This window comes from Microcebus murinus, chromosome 14 (genome assembly GCF_040939455.1).
Source record: "Microcebus murinus isolate Inina chromosome 14, M.murinus_Inina_mat1.0, whole genome shotgun sequence".
Lineage (NCBI taxonomy): Eukaryota > Metazoa > Chordata > Mammalia > Primates > Cheirogaleidae > Microcebus > Microcebus murinus.
The window spans coordinates 67,839,427-67,867,013 of NC_134117.1; the positions used below are offsets into that span (position 1 = coordinate 67,839,427).

A 27,587-nucleotide genomic window follows, 5' to 3' on the forward strand; every position below is an offset into this window, starting at 1 on the left:
CAGAAGGCAGTTCCTCTGCTTTATATAAAGGAGGCAAATAAATTACTGGGAGAGTAAGAAAAATTATTTAGCCAGGAATAAAAATCTAGTAAAATCATTGATGTCAAAAATTACCATTGATGGTGGAGCATTCTGTAAATTGGCCTATATATAGTCATGTTTATCTTTCAGCTATTAGTCTCTGTATGTATATATTTCCATGTTTTACTAAGTACGTGTATAACTTGTACGCGTAAGCTATTAAATATTTTGTGTGTGTGTGTTGAAATATAACCTATACCCCCAGCCCACCATAGGGCATAATTTTATGATTTGTAAATACATAGGACTTGTGGGTGGGAGAAGATTGACATGTTCTGGGAATTGACAGAAGGCCCTGTGCTGAGCACAGTGGAGGGACAGTGCTATGAGCTGATAATGGAGAAGTCTGCAGTATTTATTTCTGAAAGGGGAGTAGTGGTGAGGGAGATGGGTGATACATGTATACGTATGAACCCTCTAGCTCTTTTTTTTTTTTTTAAGTTCTCCTGGTGTTTATTTCTGTTAATACTCGTTCAGTAATGAATTCCTATACTAAGTATTCAGCATAAGAAAGCAAAAATTAGGCTGAGGCAGCAGGATTGCTTGAGCCCAGAAGTTTGAGGCCAGCCTGGGCAACATAGCAAGACCCTGTCTCTAAAATAATAATGAAGATTATTAAAATTGAATGCATGGATCACTAAAACACTTTATTTAGCAACATTTTCTTTTTCTGTCATTGATGTATACATATGTGGGTTTTTTTTTTCTCTCTTTTTAATAGTTCATCTCATCAGTATGGCTTAATTTAAAGTCAAATTCACAGTATGTCTTGAACTACTTATTTAATATTTATAATGAAACACATACACACTTAATTTATTTGGCTCCAGCTTTCATTCTCTGGAGAGTAACCCCCCAAGTAATGGCCTAGCTGATCTCAGCTGATTGAGAGGGAGGAATTACTAAAATAGTTGTTTTAGTTCTGCTTCCAACCTAAAAGATTCAGTATCAGATAGAACTGAATGCAAAGTATCTGTCATTGGAGGCTGCTAGACTCTAGTGCAAGAACCCAGTTCTGTTTCCCTCAGCTCCCTACTGCCAGGCAGCAGCCTTCCCTTTCTGGCAGCATGCTCCGGATTCACACTAATGTCCTTGAAGTACAAGCCTTCAGATAGGCTTGTCCCATGCTCTCACAATTCCCTTACTTAAGCAATAAAAGGCCAAAGCAAAAATGCTTAGTAACCCCTTTTTTCCACAGAGGCACAGGTAAAGGACCTTTTTTTTTTCCAGCTAGTCATAAGTTTTGAACCAGGTTTAAAAGGAAAATCATAATTGTCTATATTTTAATGATTGGAAACAGTCTCAGCCTTCCCTGAAGAGACTCTCCATTTTGTACTTTTCTTACAAGTTATGACCATATTCTACCTTGTGCCATTCTTGTTTGTCATTCACTAGGACCAAAACTGTGACATAGCTGTCTTTGTATACCCTGCGGTTACCTGAACAGTAGTTCTGTGCATAATAGTTTATTAGTAAATGTGTTAATTGTATAAATAAAATCTACTTTCTCGAGAAAAACATTAGCAGCAATTATTGTGGCAAGAAAGCCTAGCAACTTTCTCACTGAAAATTATAATCAAACAATTAGCTTTTCAGAAATGATTTATTTACAATTCTGTATTTGAATACAGGACAGAATCTAGACAGCATGCTCCATGGCACGGGGATGAAATCAGACTCCGACCAGAAAAAGTCAGAAAATGGAGTAACCTTAGCACCAGAGGATACCTTACCTTTTTTAAAGTGCTATTGTTCAGGACACTGCCCAGATGATGCTATTAATAACACATGCATGTAAGTACTTTATGCAGTCCTTCTTAAGAGTTAGAAGAATAAAATTGCATTTAGTGCTATTTTAAGAATTAAGATTGCCAGGCGCGGTAGCTCACACCTGTAATCCTAGCACTCTGGGAGGCCGAGGCGGGCGGATTGCTCGAGGTCAGGAGTTCGAAACCAGCCTGAGCAAGAGCGAGACCCCGTCTCTACTATAAATAGAAAGAAATTAATTGGCCAACTAATATATATATATATATATATAAATTAGCCGGGCATGGTGGCACATGCCTGTAGTCCCAGCTACTCGGGAGGCTGAGGCAGAAGGATTACTTGAGCCCAGGAGTTTGAGGTTGCTGTGAGCTAGGCTGACGCCACGGCACTCACTATAGCCTGGGCAACAAGCGAGACTCTGTCTCAAAAAAAAAAAAAAAAAAAGAATTAAGATTATTTGAGTTTTTTTGTTGTTGTTATGGCATGTTCCCAAAGAGCTAAAAAGCTTATTTTCTATATAGGAATAATATTACCATTAAATGATAGTTACTTTATTAGAGTTATAGCTTTTTAAAAAAGATAAAAGGAATCTAGTTTTATTTGAGTTTATTTGCTGATCTTTTTATCATAAAATTATTTATGGTTGTTGTGGAAAACTTAAAGATTACTAAGAAGAAACCAAAAAATTTACCCACAACTTCCTACTTTTGTGTTTTTTTTTGAAACAGAGTCTCAAACCATTGCCCAAGCTAGAGTGCCATGGTGTCAGCCTAGCTCACAGCAACCTCAAACTCCTGGGCTCAAGCCATCCTCCTGCCTCAGCCTCCCACGTAGCTGGGACTACGGGCACGCACCACCATGCCTCGCTAATTTTTTCTCTTTTTAGTAGAGATGGGGTCTCACTCTTGCTCAGTCTGGTATGGAACTCCTGACCTCAAGTGATCCTCCTGCCCTGGCCTCACAGAGCGTTAGGATTACAGACTTCCTACTTTTTAATTGGTTGAAATATTTTGTGGATATATGAGAATGATGTGATAATTTTGTATTATTTTATTACCTATGAACTCCAGTCCAAATCTGATTTATATAACTATCTTAATTTTCCTACTAAATTTTGTGTTAATTACTCAGAATGTTTACATATGATCATATAATTCTGTTCCATATTCCTTGGGGACATTGTGGAAATTGACTTACTAGACAAAAAACAGAATTCCCTGAACAACTCATTAATTGTCTCCCTGTTAATAATGTAATAATGAATGTCATGTTTTATACTTTTATAATAATTGTATGATGTTTGAATGAGAAAGATATAAAGCATAAAACTTTACAAGGAAAATCTTGAGATTGTGTGATAGTTCACCATGTATTAGACTAGCCTGGGCAACATAATGAGACCTTATCTTACAAAAAAAAAGGGAGGTAGATAATGAAAAATTCTGCAAAATTCTTTTAAGTAGAAGCAATATACTCACTGATACTAATAATAAGTAGCACAGAAAAAGCTTTTAGAAGTTTCTTCCAGCCAGGCGAGATGGCTCATGCCTGTAATCCTAGCACTCTGGGAGGCCAAGGCAGGCGGATTGCTTTAGTTCAGGAGTTCCAAACCAGCCTGAGCAAGAGAGAGACCCGTCTCTACTATAAATAGAAATAAATTAATTGGCCAACTACTATATATAGAAAAAATTAGCCTGGCATGGTGGCGCATGCCTGTAGTCCCAGCTACTCGGGAGGCTGAGGCAGCAGGATCGCTTGAGCTCAGGAGTTTGAGGTTGCTGTGAGCTAGGCTGACGCCACAGCACGCACTCTAGCCTGGGCAACAAAGCAAGACTCTGTCTCAAAAAAAAGAAAGAAGAAGAAGTTTCTTCCATACCTATTAAAGTCGAAAGGAACATATCCTAAATTTTCACAGAATACTAATGCTAAAATGATAAAATTTAATTAAATACAAATATGTTTATGTAAATATTAAAAATTCAACATTCAGAAGTTCTCCCTCTTTTCCTAACACATTTGGTAAAAAGTGCCTTTCAGAATTTTGACACTTTTCTTCCCAAATATACTTTTTTGTCTTTTGAGTCTGTTTGTATGTTTCACAGAAAAGTTTATTTCTATCTATTATCATGTTCAGTATATGAATACTGAAAATATTACGGGTAAAAAGAGACAAAGTTAGGCCAGGCATGGTGGCTCACGCCTATAATCCTAGCTCTCTGGGAGGCCGAGGTGGGAGGATCATTTGAGCTCAGGAGTTCGAGACCAGCCTGAGCAAGAGCGAGATACCATCTCTACTATAAATAGAAAGAAATTAATTGGCCAACTAATATATATATATAAAAGAAAATTATCCGGGCATGGTGGCGCATGCCTGTAGTCCCAGCTACTCGGGAGGCTGAGGCAGCAGGATTGCTTGAGCCCAGGAGTTTGAGGTTGCTGTGAGCTAGGCTGACGCCACGGCACTCACTCTAGCCTGGGCAACAAAGTGAGACTCTGTCTCAAAAAAAAAAAAAAAAAGGAGACAAAGTTATTTTTAAGTATTTTTCCAAAGCATTAAGATTATTTACTTACAGAATTTTACAAATCAGCTATGATCACATGACTGTGATTCACAAAGAAAAGTCATATCTTTTTTTTTTTTTTTTTCTTTTTAGGCAATTACAAGATGAAGGGAAAAGTCATATCTCATTTAGAACACCTGTTTAGTAGAAATCCTTTTCCACTTGACATAGAGTTCTCTGTTGTTGTTGTTTTAAATTCAGTCTCCATAGGGACCGTCAAAATTGCCAATGCTGACTATATTGTAAGTTGTCATGGTAGGGTATTGGGAAAAGTTTTCAATTAACAATAATTGTGCCTTGGATAAACCTCATTGGCTATGGTACCGCCACTGCGCAAAGCTGACATAGAGTTCTCATTGGCCTTTTAAATCTTAGTTCAGGCATAGCTTTCATCAGCCTTAAAACCTATTTGGCTTTGCCAATACATTACATGTGAATGCATTTCTAATTCAAAAACCAAGATACTAAAGGCCATCAGTACCTGTTTACATTGAAACTCAAATTTCATTAGTACTCTCTGATGTAAAGTTATGGTTTTTTTTCTCTTTTAGAACTAATGGACATTGTTTTGCCATCATAGAAGAAGATGACCAGGGAGAAACCACATTAGCTTCAGGGTGTATGAAATATGAAGGATCTGATTTTCAGTGCAAGGTAAGATCTAATTTCAGACCCAGGAGGTAAAGAAGGGAGGGGCCATATGGAGAGCATTGATTTCTCCAAGAGAAATGTGCTCGATCTACACATTGCTATATGTTCATGTAAACAAATGTGTGAGAGGAAGCTGAGCTCTTACTTCAGGTATGACTGTGGTAGTTGAAGTTCCGGATTATTTTATTTTTTTTATTTTTATTTTATTTCTGAGACAGAGTCTCTCTCTGTTGCTCGGGCTACAGTGCAGTGGCATCAGCCTTGCTCACAGCAACCTAAAACTCCTGGGCTCAAGCCATCCTCTTGCCTTAGCCTCCCGGGTATCTGGGACTACAGGCATGTGCCACCATGCCCAGCTAATTTTTTCTATTTTAGTTGCCTGGATAATTTCTTTCTATTCTTAGTAGAGGGGGGTTTCACTCTTGCTAAGGCTGGTCTCAAACTCCTGACCTCAAGTGATCCTCCTGCCTCTTCCTCTCTGAGTGCTAGGATTACAGACGTGAGCTACCATGCCCGGCCCAGATTATTTTGCGTTAAAAAATGTTTTAAATCATCCTAAATTGTTATTAGTATAAAAAATGATATTGTCACTTATTTGTAGATTATAAAATTTACTGAAATGACTTTAAGATGATGTATCACTCTGAAGCAACCTAGAAATGTTAATTCTTTGTAAGGAGAAGTCAGTAGAGTTACTTTGAGAGCAGTGGCAAAGAAATCAGAGGATCAGTAATGGTTTATGAACATCCTGATTGCTCTCGGTTACAAATCTGATCTCATGAAAATCCTGTATAGTAATTTTACTCCAGGAGATCCTTCTAATGTTTTTGAAAAATAGATCCAAATAGAATTGTTTGTACATAATTTAAGTCTCAGCTATGTTAAAAAATTATTAATATTATTCGGAAATTCTCAGAATTGATAGAAATCTTAAAGGTTGTAAGTTTCAACCTCTCTGCAAATAATTGCATATCTTTCTTCTCTTTGGACAATAGAGAGCAGAACTAACCCCTTTTCCAGATGGGTGCCTGTTAGTACGTGGAGGAAGTTAGCTCCATCCTACCTTCCTCCCCATAACCTCGAATCTTTGCCCTATGGAAACAGTATTTCACGATGACCTCAGCTGCTCCTTGCAGGGCCAGCTTTAGAGCTAGTCACTCTCCAGCTTCTCAGTGTAATGTGCAGAACTGAGTGTGGTCTGACCAGGAAAAAATCAGAGAATAAGTAATCCCTTTTCCTCATGGTGGATGTTTGGCAGTCACACCATACTCTTGGAACATTGAGCTTTCTGTCAGCTAAAACCCTGTGTCTTTCACTCGTGCTGCTGCTGAGCTGTGCCTCCTCCACTCTTTATTGGTGCTGTTGTTTCCTTGACACAGAGAAGTATGTGGCATTGGAAGGAATTTTGCTCTACAGTTGTCACTTACTTGTCTATTTTAAATTTCATCATGTAAGAATTAGTCCTAGTCTGGGCGTGGTGGCTCATGCCTGTAATCCTGGTTACTCTGGGAGGCTGAGGCCAAGGCAGAGGATTGCTTGAGATCAGGAGTTTGAGACCAGCCTGAGCAGGAGCGAGACGCCATCTCTACTAAAAATAGAAAGAAATCAGCCGGGCATGGTGGCACATGCCTGTAGTCCCAGCTACTCCAGAGGCTGAGGCAGGAGGATCACTTGAGCCCAGGAGTTTGAGGTTGTTGTGAGCTAGACTGATACCACGGCACTCTAGCCCGGGCAACAGAGTGAGACTCCGTCTCAAACAAAAAAAAAGAAATGCCTTTTCCAATAAAATTTTCTTATGTTAGTATTTTAATAAAGAGTGTAATATATATATCAATTTTATACTAATAATTATAAAATAGAATAATTTTTGGAGACTTATATATACAGTCACAGGAAATGAAAGAATTTATATGTACTTATTTTTGATGTGCACAATTATAGTAAAATTTATTACATTAGGGCATAATTATTGTGGGAGATATTGAAAGGAAATAAGAGTTCAAGGAAAAATATGAATATAAAATTTCCAATTGTTAATAGAAGCATTTGTTCATTTATTTTTTTTAAATGATGGTAATGGATATAAAATTGCAATGCTACTTAGAGTCTACTGAATAGATTAAAGAATGGTGTAATAGCTCTATTTTAAAGTGTCACTATGTACAGTAAGCCAGAAATTATTAATACATTCTATGCAGCTATTTTAATTTAGAGTGAAAATTTGAACTGTCAGCCTAAAAATATGTGAAGGATACATTGTTTTTTAGAATTTGTTCAGGGGTTACACAAGGAAAAATTTTGACCAACACTTTATATAACTTTCTGCATATCCTGGTAAATATCACTGCCTTTAACATAACATCTAACCAGAACAGCTCTTTTAGTTTTACCCTGAGCCTTTCCTCAGTGCTGTCACATCCTACCAGGTGGGATCAAATCATCACCATGCCTCTCATTTCCCCCAGTCTCTGTTGGTAAAGCTAGTTGATTCTGTTTCCTCCTGTGGGATGAATATTTTTCAGAAACGTCAATGCCATTCCTTGTAATTTGGCTTCAGTTCCTTCCTCATATACCGTCTCTGCCCCAAGCACACTAAATAAGTTTATTTTAGTCAGAATGTCTTACATCATAAATGCCAAATGAATCTTTTCCGCACAAAAATTTTTAGTCCCCACATAAATCTGAAGCTACAAATTGACTTAAGTGGAGGAGGAGGGAAGGTGGGAAGTGCAGGAAAGGAAAGGTCGTATCACCCAAATCCATAATCCAGACCGACCTGACTTTTGCCTACCCAGGTATATAGTTAACTTATGTCAGAAAGATGTGAGTTGAGTCTGATGTTACTTCTCGTGAAACCACACTGGGTCTTTGGGGCTTAAGACATTTTTTTTACTTACTCTGGAATCTCATCTGGGATACAAGTCAGGCTCACCAGAGGAAGAAGAATTTATTTATGGAATACTTGGTATTAGTATACTAAGTATTTGGTATATTCTTCCTCATTTCCTCCCAATTAGTTTATGAGGCAGATTTTTTATCCTGTATTTTTCAGCAGAGGAAATGAAAGCCCAGAGAAAAGTTAGTTGTTCAAGGGCACAAAGTGACTGACAAAGCCAGGATTTCAGCTGTTTGATTCCAAAGCCCTGACTTTTTCCATAGCACTGTGCTGCCTTCAATCTGTTGGCAAAGTGTACTTTCTTTTCCTTTTAAAGAAAAGTAAGATGACATTTAGCTATCTAGTCTCCAACACTGCTTATTTCTAAAATCTTTAAATCATACCTTTCAGCCATCTCACAAGTGCTCTCATCTTCCTGGGATTTAATTTACCTACATTAGAAAATATAAACTCATATAAAATACAGAAACATTGTAAAGTCTCTTCATACATTTGGGATATCATTTCCCACTTTACTAGTGTTTGATCTCCCTTCTTCATTCCTATAGACATCAACTGATAGAGAAGACAGAAACAAAACAGGAGTTGAAGAGTTATACTTTTTGTCCTCTATTGCCCACTATTACGTCAGCAATACATCCAGTGCTTGGTGGACTTTCTCCACATGCTGACAAAGAAACTCTTTCTTGGTTTTTCTTTGCATTTTCTCTTCTGCAAGGCTAAGCTCATTTTGGCCTTCCTGGAACTATTCTTGGATGCTTGGTACTTCTTTTATTCATCTTTAGTTATCTGCTCTTAATTACATCCTTCATTTATGTTTCTCTGATCTGGGATTATTTCAGAGTCTCCGGTGTAACCCCTGGCATATCTTGCTTTTCTCTTTCTATTTACAATAATTGAGAAATAAAAATTGTTAAAAGTAAAAACATTGGCAGGCATGGTGGCTTATGCCTGTAATCCTAGCACTCTGGGAGGCCAGGGCAGGAGGATTGCTTGATGTCAGGAGTTTGAGACCAGCCTGAGCAAGAGCAAGACCCTATCTCTACAAAAAATAGAAAAATTAGCCAGGCTTGGTGGCACATACCTGTAGTTGCAGCTACTCAGGAGGTTGGGTAGGAGAATTGCTTGAGCCTAGGAGTTTGAGATTGTAGTGAGCTATGAAGACACTGCACTCTAGCTGGGGCTATAGAGCAACTGTCTCAAAAAAAAAAAAAAAGTTTTAAAATTCAGTTAAAATGTACATCTTGTTCCTTTGGATATTTCCAGATGTTCTTATCCATCTTCCCTAACAGAATTTCAAGTCATGGACTCAGGTTCATCTTTTAAAACTAATATTTGTCCGGGCATGATGGCTCACGCCTGTAATCCTGGCACTCTAGGACACCGAGGCGGGAGGATCTCTCAAGGTCAGGAGTTTGAAACCAGCCTGAGCAAGAGTGAGACCCCGTCTCTATTAAAAATAGAAAGGAATTAATTGGCCAACTAAAAATATATAGGAAAAAAAATTAGCCGGTCATGGTGACGCATGCCTGTAGTCCCAGCTACTCGGGAGGCTGAGGCAGAAGGATCGCTTGAGCCCAGGAGTTTGAGGTTGCTGTGAGCTAGGCTGACACCATGGCACTCTAGCCTGGGCAACAGAGTGAGACTCTGTCTCAAAAAAAAAAAAAAAGTAATACTTGATTATACTGAGGCTTTTCCTTTGTGGCCATCTGATATTTAAGAATAATGTTGTTAACTTCTGCTAATATTGTTACTACTTTTATATTTTTATTTTTTTTTTTGAGACAGGGTCTCACTTTGTTGCCCAGGCTAGAGTGAGTACCGTGGCGTCAGCCTAGCTCACAGCAACCTCAAACTCCTGGGCTCAAGCGATCCTCCTGCCTCAGCCTCCCAAGTAGCTGGGACTACAGGCATGCACCACCATGCCCGGCTAATTTTTTGTATATATATTTTTAGTTGGTCAATTAATTTCTTTCTATTTTTAGTAGAGACGGGGTCTCACTCAGGCTGGTTTCGAACTCCCAACCTCGAGCAATCCTCCCGCCTCGGCCTCCCAGAGTGCTAGGATTACAGGCGTGAGCCACCGTGCCCGGCCTATTTTTTTCTTTTTGAGACAGAGTCTCGCTTTGTTGCCCAGGCTAGAGTGAGTGCCGTGGCGTCAGCCTTGCTCACAGCAACCTCAAACTCCTGGGCTCAAGGGATCCTCCTGCCTCAGCCTCCCAAGTAGCTGGGACTACAGGCATGTGCCACCATGCCCGGCTAGTTTTTTCTATATATATTAGTTGGCCAATTAATTTCTTTCTATTTATAGTAGAGACGGGGTCTTGCTCTTGCTCAGGCTGGTTTCGCCACCGTGCCCGGCCTGTTACTACTTTTAGAATAACAAATAGTTTCTTTCTATTAGTATTTTGGTCCAGAATGGAAATTCTCCCAGGCAGTGCTGAAATGTCAGCATTCAACTTGTCAGATAATGTACTGTAAATCAAATAAAACATTACACATAATTGTTAATATCTGTTCCCGTGACTACAGCCTTTCTCTGCTTGGTTTCCTGATCTGTTGGGGATGCAGCTCCTGTCTGGTTGGTGGTCTCTAATAGTTTCTGTAGTTTGCACTTCCCTCACCACGTATGCTTCAACTTGCTTCCACATCAGGCTCTTTAATTATTTTTTTTAAGAAGCTCTGAAGGAGGTAAAGGCTCTATAATTATGACATAGTTGATATACGGATTTATGATTTACAGTATCCTCTACCTACTCAACCACTTCTCTTAACCAGCCTTTTCATTTCTTTTACTTTCTTTCTTTTTTTGTAGAGAGACGGTCTTACTATGTTGCCCAGACTGGACTGCATTGGCTGTTCACAGACACAGTCATGGCTCACTGTAGCCTCAAACTTCTGGCCTCAAATGATCCTTCAGCCTCAGCCTTCTGAGTAGCTACTGAACCCAGCTCTTAACCAGCCTTTCTTAGGACTAGGAAAATCCTAGTCCTAAGACTAGGCTGATCTTAAGTCTAGGCTGATCTTAAGTCTCATCCAAGTCTTAGTACTACTATGAGATCATCTTTATGACTAGTTTATGATTATAATAAAATTTATTACCTATATGTTTTAGGAAAAGATCTCATGATCTTTTTCACTAAAAAACTAAATTTGTTAAGATATGCTGAAATTTGGAATGAAAACACTTTTAAACTTTGGTTTATCTGTAATCGAGTTATAATCTAGTGTTCTAACACACCATCCTCATAGATAACTTCTTTAAAAAAGAACATTTTAGGCCCGGCATGATGGCTCACGCCCGTAATCCTAGCACTCTGGGAGGCTGAGGTGTGTGGATCGCTCAAGATCAGGAGTTCAGGACCAGCTTGAGCAAAAGCAAGACCCTGTGTCTACTAAAAAAAATAGAATGAAATTATTTGGACAGCTAAAAATGTATAGAAAAAATTAGCCGGGCATAGTGGTGCATACCTGTAGTCCCAGCTATTCAGGAGGCTGAGGCAGAAGGATTGCTTGAGCCCAGGAGTTTGAGGTTGCTGTGAGCTAGGCTGACACCACAGCACTCTAGCCTGGGCAACAGAGTGAGACTCTGTCTCAAAAAAAAGAACGTTTTATAGTCTTTGCAACACTAAGTCAGCACAAATTTTAATTTTTTGATAATCTCTTACATAAGAAATTTGCAGGTTGTTTTCACTCACTGAATTAGAAATTATATTTCACGAATACTAAAAAAGTTCATTATGAATTTAATATATCAAATCATTTCTAATTTTAACATTACTTTTCTTCTAGGATTCCCCAAAAGCCCAGCTACGCCGGACAATAGAATGTTGTCGGACAAATTTATGTAACCAGTATTTGCAACCTACACTGCCCCCTGTTGTTATAGGTATGTTAGCCAAGAAAAGTTTGAGCAGGATACTCAGTAAGATATTTTCTCTGCTTTTAACAATAACCAAGCCCCCTGGAATTTTAATAACACAAATTATTTTCTACATTTAATAAGATGCGATAGAAAGATAGTATGTTTACTTGATTGTTTACTTCCATTGACAGGTCCATTTGATGGCAGCATTCGGTGGCTGGTTTTGCTCATTTCTATGGCTGTCTGCATAATTGCTATGATCATCTTCTCTAGCTGCTTTTGTTACAAGTAAGATATTTATTTGATCCAAAACATTTTGTTGAATGCTATATATATCAACAGTTTTTAAAGCCAGTTGTATAAATCATTAGCTTTTGTATTCTCTGACTATATATTTTCTTTAACTAGATTAGAGTTATCTTAAAGAAAAGAGGACCTTACTACCAATTAGTTAATTGGACACAATTTTATACTTCTTATATGTTCATGAATACTTGTGATTTTCTTATGTATGAACTTTTCATTCTTATGTATGAACTTTTAAACCTGTCCCAAGAAACCAGCTATATTATAGTTTTTTAGTAATTTGGGGCTTCTGAACTATTTGTATTTAGTCATGATTTCAGAAGACAATTGCCAAAATATAAAGAGTAATAAGAAGAGGTGGCCCCTTTTGTGTATATGAACTTCAATAATGAAACATCATACTTACAGAATATAGGGGATCCCTGAAACAGGTTAGTAAACTCATAAATAGACCCAAGTACATAAAGAAATTTAGGGCCAGGCTTGATGGCTGTAATCCTAGCATTCTGGAAGGTGGAGGCCAGTGGGTCGTTTAAGCTCAGGAGTTCAAGACCAGTCTGAGCAAGAGCGAGACCCCGTCTCTACTAAAAAAATAGAAAGAAATTAGCTGGACAACTTAAAAAATATATATATTTTAAAAAAAATTAGCTGGGCATGGTGGCATATGCCTGTAGTCCCAGCTACTCTGGAGGCTGAGGAAGGAGGATCACTTGAGCCCAGGAGTTTGAGGCCACAATGATCAATCACTGCACACCAGCCTGGGCAACAGAGTACAACTCGTCTCAAAAAAAAAAAAAAGGAAAAAGAATGATTAATTTGCCTATATTAAAATTAAAAACTGACATAAAATACTATAATAGAATGCCATGACAATCACAGATTGAGGGATGATTGTGGTAACGTGTAATTATCAAAGATTTGGTGTCCAGACTATATAAAGAATTCCTATGAATCAATAAAGAAAAAAGATTAAACACCTTAATTGAATAACATGCAAGAGATGTATGAAATGGGCAACTAACAGAAAAACTATGAACCACGAGGGAAAAAAAATTCAACCTCACTAGGAACTTAGGGAAAGCAAATTAAAATAAGGCAGTCTTGGCCAGGTGTGGTGTATCACACCTGTAAATTCTAGCACTCTGGGAGGCCGAGGTGGGAGGATCGCTCAAGATCAGGAGTTCGAAACCAGCCTGAACAAGAGCGAGACCCCGTCTCTACTAAAAATAGAAAGAAATTAATTGGCCAACTAAAAATATATAGAAAAAATTAGCCGGGCACGGTGGTGTGTACCTGTAGTCCCAGCTACTCAGGAGGCTGAGGCAGAAGGATCACTTGAGCCCAGGAGTTTGAGGTTGCTGTGAGCTAGGCTTATGCCATGGCACTCTAGCTGGAGCAGCAGGGTGAGATTCTGTCTCAAAAAAATAAAATAAGAAAATACATAAATAAATAAAATAAGGCAGTGTTTCATACCCATGAAATTGGCAAAAATCTAAAAATATGACAGTTCATAGTGTGTATTAGACTGTAAGGAAATGGATAGTGTGATATATTATCTTTTGAGTGGGAGTATAAAATCTACTTTGGAGAGAAGTTTGGTGATATCTATAAAATTGAAGTTATGTATACTTTCAAGAAATTTTCATACATCTGCACAAGTGAATAGGCACAAAAACATTTATTACAGCACCATTTATATTAACATATACAAATTTTTGGAAATAACTGAACTATGGCCGTCAGGGTAAGTTGTGGCAAATTCATAACAGGAACAGTAGGCACCATTTAAGTCATTTCCTTGGAAGAATTCGTAATAACCAACACTGTGGGTTTGAGCACTGGGCCTCTGGGTTTGGATCCCAGCCTCACCACTTGGCAGCTGTCTGACTCAGGTCCAGTGATGCACCTGTTTGTTGTGATTTCCTCATTCGTAAAATAGAAAAATAGTTCTTACTTCTTAGGGGTTTTGTAAATACTTCTTAGGGGTTTTGTAAAAATGAACTGAGTCATAGAACAAAGTCTGACACACTCAAATCAGTAAAAACGAGCTATCAACATGGATAAATTTGTGAAACATGAGGGGTTTTTAAATCAAGATATAAAATATTAATACAATGTATGCCATTTATGTAAATTTTTCTATAGAGAAATGACATTGTTCTTGAATATATACATGTATAGTAAAAGTATAAATACATAAGAAGGGTATAAAAACTCTCAGGATAGTGATTTTCTCTTAGGTGAAAAAGAGGGAAATGGAATTATCAGAGAAATAGCTAGAGCTTCAAATATTTCTAATGGTTATTTATTTAAAATATATCTAAAATAAATATACCATAATGTTAATATTAATTAACTAAAATGGTCTATACATGGGTGCCAGTTAATCTCTACCTTCCTGTCTGTTTGGAATATTTCATAATTTGAAATTTTAAATAGACCTTCAAAAATATCAGAACAAATTAAGAGAATGTGTTTGGTTTCTTTTCCACTCATTTTCCCTTTGTTATAATAGCAATATGTTTATTCATTTTAATATGAAAATACATAGTTATAAATTCAAATAAAAATATATATGAGAAGTAGCAAGTAAATATCCCTATGCTATATATCCTCTCTGATCTTTTTAGACATGTAAAAATACATTATCTCTAATTTTTTATAGTTAGGATGATGCTTTATATCTTGATTTTGGTTTGTTTTTTTCACTTGCCAATACATCATAGATATCTTCCCATTTTAACATGATATAGAGAATTCTACCTCATAAAGTCTATTTTTGGTATATTTTTACAGAGGATACATTATCCTAGGATAAACTAAATTGGATATGATTCCTTCTGAAGGAAGGATGATGGTGTAGAAGACCTCAGTTTTTTTAACTCAGAATTTTATAGTTTTAGAATTTTAACGTAGATTGTTTTCTGCTTTTTAAAAAGACATTATTGCAAGAGCATCTCAAGCAGACGTCGTTATAATCGTGACTTGGAACAGGATGAAGCGTTTATTCCAGTTGGAGAATCATTAAAAGACCTTATTGACCAGTCACAAAGTTCTGGTAGTGGATCTGGACTACCTTTATTGGTAAGTTAAAATTTCATGTACACCTGAATGGGGTGTAGGTACGGAAAGTGTCCTCAGATGATGGTGGACGGCACAACCATTGCAGATTAGGGAGCAACACTAGACGCATTGTTTTCTCCTTATTTAGAAAGATGTATGCAGTATTGAAAGATGATATTAGTTAAAAATAAATAAATAGATGAACCAAGAAAAATAGAATAGGCAAGTAAGATAGAACCATAAGCAAGGTTAGAAAAAAGTCCTGTAGAGAGTTGAAAGTCCTATGTATGTGTAAGGGCAAGAGTTAGCTCACAAGTTTTGCTCTAAGCATTTTAACGGCCAACTTGAAGAGGAATCAAGTGTCAGTTTCCTTGCATTATAAACTTAAACTGATTGGTTGAGGGATATTTAACTATTTCAGATTCTAAAATCAAAAGAGAAGTTTCTCCCATAGATCTTCGTAGAGAAGATACTTCTGTCGATGTAGTACTATATAACCAAAACACAAATTCAATAAAAATAATTTTAAAGTTGGTTGTAAATAATTCCAGCAGGTTTTATATGTGGAAATATTCAGATTTAGAGGTTAAGAGGACTCTATTTTACTCTATAACAGAACATATGTTTTTAGTTGTGTAACTGCATTAGTTGAAAGTAAATACACATTGATCTCTAGTTTTAAAATTTATCTTACTAAATAATTCTGTAATTTAATTGGAAAAGTTGAAAGTAAAACTGTCTTCATCTTCATATGTAGACAAATGATTGTTAATGTAGAAAATCCCAAGAATGGTACAGTAAAACTACTACAACTAATAAATGAGTTTATAGGGTTGCAGAATACAAGATTGTTATACACATATGATTGAATTTATATACACTAGCAACACACAATTATAAATTGAAATTTAAAAAGCAATATCCTTTTGGGGGATGGTCACGCTTGAGGCTGTGACTCAAGGGGGGAGGTGGGGCATGGGCAATATACATAATCTTAACACTTGTACCCCCATAATACGCTAAAATAAATAAACAAATTTTTTTAAAAAAAAGCAATATCACTTAAAATAACAAAATACGTGAAATATTTAGAAATAAGCTTAACAAAATTTGTACAAGACCTGTACACTGAAAATTAGGAAACATTGCTGAAAGAAATTAACGAAGACCTAAAAAGAATGGAGGTATGTATGAATCAGAGGATTCAATATTATTGATTTCCATTTTCCTCAAATTAATATGTAATTTAATTTCAATCCAAGTCAAAATTAGAGCAAACTTTCATAGAAATTGATGAGCTTATTCTAACATTTATATTAAAATGCAGAAGATAAACAAAACAGCTTTGAAGTAGAACAAAAAGAACTTATTACCTGATTCTGTACTTACTATAAAGCTATAATAATTAGCATAGTATGTATGGTACATAGATAGACATATTTAAACTTGAATTTAAAAAAAATTTTTTTTAAGTATATTTTAAGGCTAGGCGAGGCACGGTGGCTCACACCTGTAATCCTAGCACTCTGGGAGGCCCAGGCGGGAGGATTGCTCAAGGTCAGGAGTTTGAAACCAGCCTGGGCAAGAGTGAGACCCCATCTCTACTAAAAATAGGAAGAAATTAATTGGCAAACTAAAAATATATAGAAAAAAAAAATTAGCTGGGCATGGTTGCACATGCCTGTAGTCCCAGCTACTTGGGAGGCTGAGGCAGGAGGATCACTTGAGCCCAGAAGTTTTAGGTAGCTGTGAGCTAGGCTGATGCCACGGCACTCTAGCCTGGGCAACAGAGCGAGACTCTGTCTCAAAAAAAAAAAGTATATTTTAAATTTATTTATTTTTTATTTTAGTAGAAACAAGATCTTGCTATGATGCCAAGGCTGGCCTCAAGCAGTCCTCCTGCCTCAAGCCTCTCAGAGTACTAGGTTTATAGGCATGAGCCACCACACCTGGCCAGGATAGACATATTAATCAATGGAACAAAATATCGAGTCTAGAAGGGGACACACACATACATGGTTAACTGATTTTTTTTTACAAAGTTGCCAAAGTAATTCAGTGGCATAATGACCATGTACTCAACAGATGGTGCAGTCTGGCATGCATTTGCCAAAAAGTGGATCTCGACCTTACCTCACTCTATGTATACAAAAAAATGGAGCATAAATCTAAACGTAAAAGTCAAAGTATAAAACCTCTAGAAGAAAATGTTGGAAAAATTATTGTGAATTTGGTTTGAGCAAAGACTTCTCAGCACACAGTGTAAATCATTTTTTAAAATGATAAATCGAACTTTGTCAAAATTTAACGCTTCTGCTATTCCACAAACACTGTTAAGAAAATGAGGCTGGGCACTGCTGTGTATTCCCAGCACTTTGTGAGCCTGAAGCAAGAGGATCACTTAGGCCAGGAGTTCACCTCTCTACAGAGTATTTTTAAAAATTAGCTGGATGTGGTGTCATGTGCCTGCAGTTCCAGCTACGGATGAAACTGAGGTGGGAGAATCACCTGAGCCCAGGTGTTCGAGGTTGCAGTGAGCTATGGTGGTGCCACTGTACTCCAGCCCGGGCAAGAGAGCCAAACCCTGTCTCTAAGAAGAGAGAGAGAAAGAGGAGAGAAGGACAGGGAATGAAGAGAGAAATCACAGACTGTCAAGAAAAGATCTGATAAAGCGTTTGTATGCAGAATATATAACAAACTTTTACAACTCAATAAGACATCCCAATTTTTTTAAATGGACAAAAGATTTGAACACTTTCCCAAAGAAGATGTAAGAATGGCAGATATGCTCATGGAAAGACATTGTTCACTATCTCAGGCATATGCAAATGAAATGCAATGAGATACTACGGTACATCCACTAATATGGCAAAAACTGACAATATTAAGTGCTCATAGGATTTTTTTTTTTTTTTTTTGAGACAGAGTCTCACTTTGTTGCCCAGACTAGAGTGAGTGCCGTGGCATCAGCCTAGCTCACAGCAACCTCAAACTCCTGGGCTCAAGCAATCCTACTGCCTCAGCCTCCTGAGTAGCTGGGACTACAGGCATGCGCCACCATGCCCGGCTAATTTTTTTCTATATATATTAGTTGGCCAATTAATCTATTTCTATTTATAGTAGAGACAGTGTCTCACTCTTGCTCAGGCTGGTTTTGCACTCCTGACCTTGAGCCATCCTCCCGCCTTGGCCTCCCGGAGTGCTAGGATTATAGCCATGAGCCACCACGCCTGGCCCAGATCATGTAGAATCTTAAAGGCTGAGTTGAAGATTTTTAACTATCGTTTACATTTTGCTACATAATAAACCACCACAAAACTTAGTGCCTTGAAGCAACAAACATTTACTGTTTCTCATGGTTTTGTGGGTGTAGACCACTGGGCAGTTCCTTTTCTGGCCTTCTCAACTACATCTAGGTGATAGAGTTGGCACGTTTGGCTGGCAGTTCCAAGGGTGCTGTCCCTTGGTCACAGGGTTCCCAAAAAACAAAAAAGGCAAGCCTCACTTCATAAACAGTTGTCAAGTCTTTGCTTGCATCCCATTTGCTATTGTTCTGTTGCCCAGAGCAAGTCATACGGCCATTTCCGGAGTCTGCAGGGAAGACCACCCCAGGCTGCATGTACTGGGAGGCAAGTTATTATGACCATTCTACTACATTGACCAACCTATTAGTTTATAACTTCAGAATACATTGCATATTGTTTCATGCTTTTAAGCACATTATAAGTTTTAAAATTGATGTTGGTTGTTGGATATACCATGCTTTTTGGTGGAATGGGCCGTCAAGACCCCTTTGTCAGTCTTAATAGGCTCTTTTTATCAAGAGCTCAAAACCATTTTTTTTTTTTCTTGAAGGTTCAGCGAACTATTGCCAAACAGATTCAGATGGTTCGGCAAGTTGGTAAAGGCCGATATGGAGAAGTGTGGATGGGTAAATGGCGTGGTGAAAAAGTGGCAGTCAAAGTATTCTTTACCACTGAAGAAGCTAGCTGGTTTCGAGAAACAGAAATCTACCAAACTGTGCTAATGCGCCATGAAAACATCCTTGGTGGGTACACATTGATTGGGTCAATTCCATATCTGACAGGGTTAGTGGGGTGCAGCTAGAAGCCTGCCATATGTGCTTTGAAAACATACGGATTCAACTATATGGGTTTGTCTAAAGGAAATCCAGTAGAATACACAGTTTAAATACAACACAGTTCTGAATGCCAACCACTTTTTTTACTAACCACCGAAAAAATGAGCAGTGAGTTTCAAATGGAAAGAAATACTAGTTTCTTAGACTTACTCCTGTAGTAATGAAGACCAAGGTTTTTATAGATAATTGAAGCTGTTTTCTAGGGTGACATCAACTCTGTGCCTTTTGCCTTTGGTAAGCTCAGCAACCCAACATGGGGCTTCATCTTATGTTCTGTGCGTATGTGTTCCTCTCCCCTCCCCATTTACACAATGGCAAAATAACTTAGATATGATCTGATCAGTAGGGTGCATACACTCATCTAGCTATCTTGAGTCTAATTTCTTTTCAGCTGCTGTTTTCCTACTGTTAATTTTGAGAGTACATGCACCTTTCCAGCATGTAGTGGGCACTTGTATTAGTTTTCCAGGGTTGCTGTACCAAATTACCATGAACTGGGTGGCCTAAAACAGCAGAACTGTTTTGGTGGCTGGAAGTTCAAAACCAAGGTGTTGTCAGTGCCATGCTCTCTTTGGAGGCCCCAGGGGGGAGGGTCCTTCCTTGCTGGCTCCTGGTGGTTGCCAGCAGTCTTTAGTGACCCTTGGCTTATAGACAACACTCTAGTCTCTGTTTCTGTCATCACATGGCCTTCTCCCCTATGTGCCTGCACCCACAGTTCCATCTTAAAAGAGCACCAGTCATTTAATTAGGGCACACCCTAATCTTGTATGACTTCATCTTAATTTGAATATATCTGCAAAGATCCTTTTTCCAAATAAGGTCAATTTATAGGTTCCAGGTGGGCATGAACTTTGTGGGGACACTATTGAACTCAGCACAGCACTCACTGAACTCTTGCTGAAGGGAGAGAGGAGGAAAGAAGTAAAAAAGAAACGAGCAGTATTGTGGACTTGGTAGTCAGGGAGCTGACTGAAAAGGCAGGTATCATGAGTCACTGACGGGCAAACAAGCCTACTCTTGGTTGAATAGTTTTAAGTTTATTAAAGTGTCCACTTTTTGATTTGAAATTGAGAACCTTTTCTACTAGAGAATCCTGTAGATTGCTAATATTCCCCTGGTTAGTTATATAATATGTGATCTTTTTCTTGGTCATATTATTATCAGTTTCATAATTATTAGAATTATTGTAAATTTGATATAAAAGTATAGTTATAAATAGTAGAAATTACATTTTTATTATCTTTACATGATACCTGAGTTGTTCTCAGTATCCTGAACGAGCATTTATTCTTGGTAGCCATCTCTGAAAGTAACCTTTTAAACTCATTAATTGGACAGGTTTTATAGCAGCAGACATTAAAGGTACAGGTTCCTGGACTCAGCTCTATTTGATTACTGATTACCATGAAAATGGATCTCTCTATGACTTCCTAAAATGTGCTACACTGGACACCAGAGCCCTGCTCAAGTTGGCGTATTCAACTGCCTGTGGTCTGTGCCACCTTCACACAGAAATTTACGGCACGCAGGGGAAGCCTGCAATTGCTCATCGAGACCTAAAGAGCAAAAACATTCTCATCAAGAAAAATGGAAGTTGCTGTATTGCTGACCTGGGCCTTGCTGTTAAATTCAACAGGTAAGTGGTTCTTTACCCCACAGTTCTGAAATTATTTTAATCTCCAAAACACATTTGCCTGTTTGTATTCAGGACCAATGGAATTCTAAAAATGTGCAAGTCTCATTATATGGTTATATTAGACCATATAGTTGGGTTTTTCTTTTTATAAAAATTATATCCTATTATACATAATTCTTGATTTTCCTGCTTTTTATTATCATAAACATCCTTCTATTTCAATTTATATAGATTGCCCTCATTCTTTTTAACAGATGCCAAGTTTTCCATAATGTGGATGTACTATAATTTATTCTGTAACCCAACTAATGAACGTTAAGTTTGCCTCCAGTTTATTTCTATTATATAAAAAAGTTTTAATGAACATTGACATGTTTTATTTATGTATTATATATCCCTGAGCACTTCTACAAGTATTTCTTCATGGCAGATTTTTAGAGGAGGGACAGCTGAGACAAACTGTTCACACCTAGTAAACTATGGTAGATTGCATTTCATCCCTTCAGAAAGTGCACATCAGTTCACACTCCCATAAATAGGAAGCATAAGTATGTCATTTCTCCATCACCACTTAATATTAGCAATATTTTTAAATAGATTTACAAAATTTTTAGGAAACCATTGAAATCATTTTAATGTTGTTGTAACTCTAGAATACAGCAGCTGTTTCCCATTTCAGAATTCATTCATGCCATAAAATAAAAGTACCAGTCTGTAAGGCAACTGTAAAAAACATTTGAGCTAGGGGTGGTGGCTCATGCCTATAATCCTAGCACTCTGGGAGGCCGAGGCAGGCAAATTGGATCATTTGAGCTCAGAAGTTCAAGACCAGCCTGAGCAAGAGTGAGACCCCGTCTCTAATAAAAATAAATAGAGCCGGGCGCGGTGGCTCACGCCTGTCGTCCTACCTTTCTGGGAGACCGGGACGGGCGGATAGCTGTTGCTTCAGGGGTTCGACACCAGCCTGAACACTGCCTGAGCACAGTCAGACCCCGTCTCTAATCTAAAAAAAAAAAAAGTAAAAAAGGCAAAAAAAATACACAAAACACAAAACAGCCGGGTGCTCTGACAAGCGCCTGTAGTCCCAGCTACCTGGGAGGCTGAGGCAGAAGGATCGCTCACAGCCCAGGACCTGGAGCTTGTGGTGACCCGCCCTCACTGCACTCTGCCCAGGACGCCGAGTGACACTCTGTCTCCACAAAAAAAAATGAGAAACCGCAATTGCAAAGATGAAGTGCTTGCAAATCCCCTTACCCCTTCCCCTCTTTTCAATACAAAAAAAAAATAAAAATAAAATAAAATAAATAGAAAGAAATTAGCTGGACAACTAAATATATATAATTGCCATGCGTGGCGCATGCCTGTAGTCCCAGCTACTTGGGAGGCTGAGGCAAAATAATCGCTTGAGCCCAGGAGTCTGAGGTTGCTGTGAGCTAGACTGACGTGTGACACAGCACTCAGGGCAATGGAGTGAGACTGTGTCTCAAAAAAAAAAAAAAAACCATTTGAATCTCCTTCCTTGGTTGTTAAAGTGTCCTATAGTCAATGTAGTGTTTGTTGGCTTAAATACTCATTGAGTGCTATATAAGAAAATACAATCGATTGTATCTCTCTGTTTGAGAATAATTTCCAAGACCTTCTAGATGTGGAGGCCAAAGCATTCATGTCTTCAGCTCTAAAATTTAGTCAAAAAATTGAAGAGTAAATAAACATTTATTCCCTATTATCAATATGATTATGTAGGCATTACTAACAACAAAACTAAGTTGATTGGACTCAAAAAGAAGAAATGTAATCTTATATTGTGGAAAGTGAGTTTTATCATATCAGAGTGGTAAAAGCAAATGATTCTTCTTTATTTTCACATTCACTTGGTTTTAGATATAATTACCACTTTTTCTTATATTCAATGTTGTCCTCTTTCTCAGAGAGGCACCAAACTTATTTGGTGGCAAAACCTGACCTGGACTGATGAGGTATTTATTATCTTTATCCAGTTTAATATGAATATTCAGGCTTAGTATTTCCCTGCAGGCATAGTAATGAGTTTCATTAAGAGTACTGCTCCAAGGCCAGGCGCAGTGGCTCACACCTGTAATCCTAGCTGGGAGGCCGAGGCAGGCGGATTGCTCGAGGTCAGGAGTTCGAAACCAGCCTGAGCAAGAGCGAGACCCCGTCTCTACTATGAATAGAAAGAAATTAATTGGCCAACTAATATATATAGAAAAAAAAAATTAGCCGGGCATGGTGGCGCATGCCTGTAGTCCCAGCTACTTGGGAGGCTGAGGCAGGAGGATTGCTTGAGCCCAGGAGTTTGAGGTTGCTGTGAGCTAGGCTGACGCCATAGTACTCTAGCCTGGGCAACAAGTGAGACTCTGTCTCAAAAAAAAAAAAAAAAAAGAAAGAGAGAAGCTTTTATGAAGTATGACAGAAATATTTTGTTCTTGGCCCTAAACCTGGACATTGTCTTCCTTCTGTTTTCAGTGATACAAATGAAGTTGATGTACCTTTGAATACCAGGGTGGGCACCAAACGCTACATGGCTCCAGAAGTGCTAGATGAAAGCCTAAATAAAAACCATTTCCAGCCCTACATAATGGCTGACATCTATAGCTTTGGCCTGATCATATGGGAAATGGCTCGTCGTTGTATCACAGGAGGTAAGAGCTTGAGTGGTATGTTTCTGATTATGTTTGTTTACCCCTCATTTATTTATTTATTTTTTTATTTCGGCATATTACCCCTCATTTAAAAAATAACAGCTCCATGCCCAGCGCCAGTGGCTTATACCTACAGTCTCAGCATTTGGGGAGGCTGAGGCAGGATGATCTCTTGAGGCCAGGAGTTTGAGACCAGCCTGGGCAACATAGTGAGACCCCATCTCTAAAAGAAAAATCATTTTTTTTAAAATAAGAAACTCTAGCTCCAGTTATATAATTTAGCTTATATAATGTCAGGGTTCCCCAAGAACACTCCCAGGTTCTATAATTTCTCTTGAAGGACTCAAAGGTCTCAAGCATATGGCTGTCTTCACAGCTAAGATTTTTTACGGTGAAAGGATTCAAATAAAATTCAGCAAAGGGGAAAAGGTGTCTGGGGCAAAGTTCATAGAAAACTAGACATGGCTTCCAAAAGTTCTCTCCCAGTGGAGTCACAGGGGATGGACTTAAGTCTTCCCACGAGTTGTGACAATACGTGGGAAGTGTTGTCATCCAGGGAAGCTCACTAGGAACTCAGTACCCATAGATTTTACTGGAAGTTGGTCACATAAGCATCCTCTGCCTGGCACGTACCAAAATTCCAGACTCCCAGAAGGAAAGCAGATGTTCAGCATGCACCACATTGTTTGCACAAACATTTTAGGAACTGCAAGCCACCCTTATCATTTTTAGAAAGTGTTATGTCCAGGCCAGGCGCAGTGGCTCACACCTGTAATCCTAACACTCTGGGAGTCCGAGGCGGGCCGATTGCTCAAGATCAGGAGTTCAAAACCAGCCTGAGCAAGAGCAAGACCCCATCTCTACTATAAATAGAAAGAAATTAATTGGCCAACTAATATACATAGAAAAAATCAGCCGAGCATGGTGGCTCATGCCTGTATTCCCAGCTACTCGAGAGGCTGAGGTAGAAAGATTGCTTGAGCCCAGGAGTTTGAGGTTGCTGTGAGCTAGGCTGACGCCATGGCTCTCACTCTAGCCTGGGCAACAAGTGAGACTCTGTCTCAAAAACAAAAAAAAAAAGAAAGTTTTATGTCCATGTAGAGAACTGTTTACCATTCAGGGTCCCAGACACTGGGCAAGGGCCAACCCTGCAAGCAGGCCTTTCTAGGTAGAGCAGTCCCAAGCCTGCAGTGTAAACTCTTATCTGCACATCATGGTAAGCCTTTCTGTTTCAGGGGGAAAAAATAACCATATTCATTAGTAGGAACAATCATGTAAGTAATTAATTTAAAATTTAGGATAAATAAATAATTTCATTGTCCATTTTTTAAAGAAATTTTGATATCCCCTTTGTTGATGGACTCTATCACAGTTGTAATGGGGCCCACTGGTGGAGGTAGAGGAAATAATTGGGTATAAAGAAGAGGAAAACATACATTTACTATTGAAAGTGAATCATGGCCAGGCGCGGTGGCTCACGCCTATAACCCCAGCACTCTGGGAGACCGAGGCAGGAGGATCACTCAAGGTCAGGAGTTCGAATCCAGCCTGAGCAAGAGCGAGACCCCCGTCTCTACTAAAAATGGGAACAAATTAATTGGCCAACTAAAAATATATACAGACCGGATGCACGGTGGCTCATGTCTATAATCCTAGCAGTCTGGGAGGCCGAGGTGACCAGATTGCTCGAAGTCAGGAGTTCGAAACCAGCCTGAGCAAGAGCGAGATCCCGTCTCTACTATAAATAGAAAGAAATTAATTGGCTAACTCATATATATAGAAACAATTAGCCGGGCATGGTGGCGCATGCCTATAGTCCCAGCTACTCGGGAGGCTGAGGCAGAAGGATTGCTTGAGCCCAGGAGTTTGAGGTTGCTGTGAGCTAGGCTGATGTCATGGCACTCACTGTAGCCTGGGCAACAAAGCGAGACTCTGTCTCAAAAATATATATATATATACACACACACACACACACACACACACAAAAATTAGCCGGGCATGTTGGTGCATGCCTGTAGTCCCAGCTACTCGGGAGGCTGAGGCAGGAATTTGAGGTTGCTGTGAGCTAGGCAGATGCCACTGCACTCTAGCCTGGGCAACAGAGTGAGACTCTGTCTCAAAAAAAAAAAAGAAGTGGATCATCCAGTGTGTATTTTTCTTTATGTGAGTTTTGGTTCCATAGTTCACAGACAGATGCGGAATACATTGGTGTATTTTGTCCAGCCATCGCTTTTATGCCCACTGTGTTTTGCCACTCCCTACAGGAATAGTAGAAGAGTACCAGTTGCCATATTACAACATGGTACCCAGCGATCCATCATACGAAGATATGCGTGAAGTTGTGTGTGTCAAACGTTTGCGGCCAATTGTATCTAATCGGTGGAACAGTGATGAAGTAAGTGGAACTCAATGCCCTGGGGAAGTGATTGGTAAATGTCACCAAAGATACTATCTACTCACTACATTCTTTGTACTTTTCAGTGTCTGCGAGCAGTTTTAAAGCTAATGTCAGAATGCTGGGCCCACAATCCAGCCTCCAGACTGACAGCATTGAGAATCAAGAAGACACTTGCCAAGATGGTTGAATCCCAAGATGTAAAGATTTGATACTTAAACAGTTATGAGGAGAAACTCCAGACTGCAAGAACTGTTTTTACCCAAGGAACGGATGGAATTAGAGTCGACGAAGGATATTAACTCGGTTCTCAGACTCTTTCTTCAGTACACATTCACAGGCTGCTAATATTAAACCTTTCAGTACTCTTATTAGACTACAAGCTGGGAACTTCTTCTAAACACTTCATTCTTTATATATGGACAGCTTTATTTTAAATGTGGTTTTTGATGCCTTTTTTTTTATTAGGTTTTTATGAACTGCATCAAGACCTCTATCCTGATTAATAAGTCTCCAGTCAAACTCCGGGTACTGAATTGCCTGTTCATAAAATGGTGCTTTCTGTGAAAGCCATAAGAAGATAAATAAGTTCAGCAGAAATGGAAAAATATACACTTTTGCCTTCTGAGAAAATTTAATCTGTTTGTATTCTACCTTTGTAAAACAGCCTGTAGATTATGATCTGCTTGGGATACTGCTTAGTTTATGGTAGTTTGTCATGCCTTCCGTGATCGTGTTGAGTGTATCTGTGCACACCAGGATTCCTCTGCTGCCATTTGAATTAGAAGAAAATAATTTATGAACACACAGGAAGATATTGGTGGCCAGTGGTTTTGTGCTTTAAAAATGCAATATATGACCAAGATTTGCCAATCTCGTAAAAAGCCATTTACCTTGCAAGTGAGATAGTTGCCCAACCAACTTTTATTTTTTAACATAAAAGTTGATATAAAAGCCAAAAGAAGTTTAAAGTGTCTATAAATTGGACTGTTTTCCTTCCACGGCCATCATTTTTTGGGTAGTTATTTTTGTCGTGGAAAGCATCCCATCCAAAGTTGGAGCTCCCAATACAATGAACCATGTTCATAAAGAAAGCACTTCTTATTGAAGTAAATTACTGCATTTGATAGCAATGTAAGTGCCTATAATGGTGTTCTGTATTCTTTATTCTCAGCAACTTTTTAAAGGGAAGTTATTTATATTTTGTGTGTAATGTGCTTTATTTGCAAAATACTCCTTTACAACCATCTTTTATATATCTGCATAACATTCATACTGTAGAAACCAGCTGACATGTACCTCACATCCTATCCTTAAGGGAAAAAAGTTATAAAGTAGAACTTACTATGAATTTTCAGAATTAATGTATTCAAAGTAATATATCAAATCTAAGCCTTTGTTAAATTCAGGTAAAAACTTAAGATAATATCATCTCAGTTTTCCTTTGTGAAAGGATTTCTAATTAGAAATTTACATAAGCTGATATAAATTTATCAATAACTGTTAAATATGTTTTAGGCATCTAAATCATTTGATAATTTTGTTTTTATGATTTCTGTTCCCTA

General features: G+C 38.3%; 1 protein-coding gene and 1 non-coding gene across 4 annotated transcripts in view; one reads left to right on the top strand and one right to left on the bottom strand.

Moving 5' to 3' along the window:
* Positions 1–26,660, top strand: part of BMPR1A (bone morphogenetic protein receptor type 1A) — a 130,571-nt gene extending 103,911 nt beyond the window's left edge. For all 3 annotated transcript variants that reach the window (XM_012788028.3, XM_012788026.3, XM_020280422.2), the window contains 10 exons: positions 1,713–1,875; positions 4,961–5,063; positions 11,749–11,845; positions 12,013–12,109; positions 15,067–15,211; positions 19,046–19,238; positions 20,670–20,967; positions 23,452–23,627; positions 25,892–26,022; positions 26,109–26,660. In XM_012788028.3, the coding sequence (XP_012643482.2) occupies positions 1,713–1,875; positions 4,961–5,063; positions 11,749–11,845; positions 12,013–12,109; positions 15,067–15,211; positions 19,046–19,238; positions 20,670–20,967; positions 23,452–23,627; positions 25,892–26,022; positions 26,109–26,234 (1,529 nt within the window). In that variant the 3' untranslated portion in view covers positions 26,235–26,660. The remainder of the gene's footprint in view (positions 1–1,712; positions 1,876–4,960; positions 5,064–11,748; positions 11,846–12,012; positions 12,110–15,066; positions 15,212–19,045; positions 19,239–20,669; positions 20,968–23,451; positions 23,628–25,891; positions 26,023–26,108) is intronic.
* On the bottom strand, positions 4,611–4,750 carry LOC142875739 (U4 spliceosomal RNA). Its single transcript, XR_012923034.1, has one exon. It is a non-coding gene; the product is annotated as a U4 spliceosomal RNA (small nuclear RNA).
* Positions 26,661–27,587: the final 927 nt, after the last annotated feature.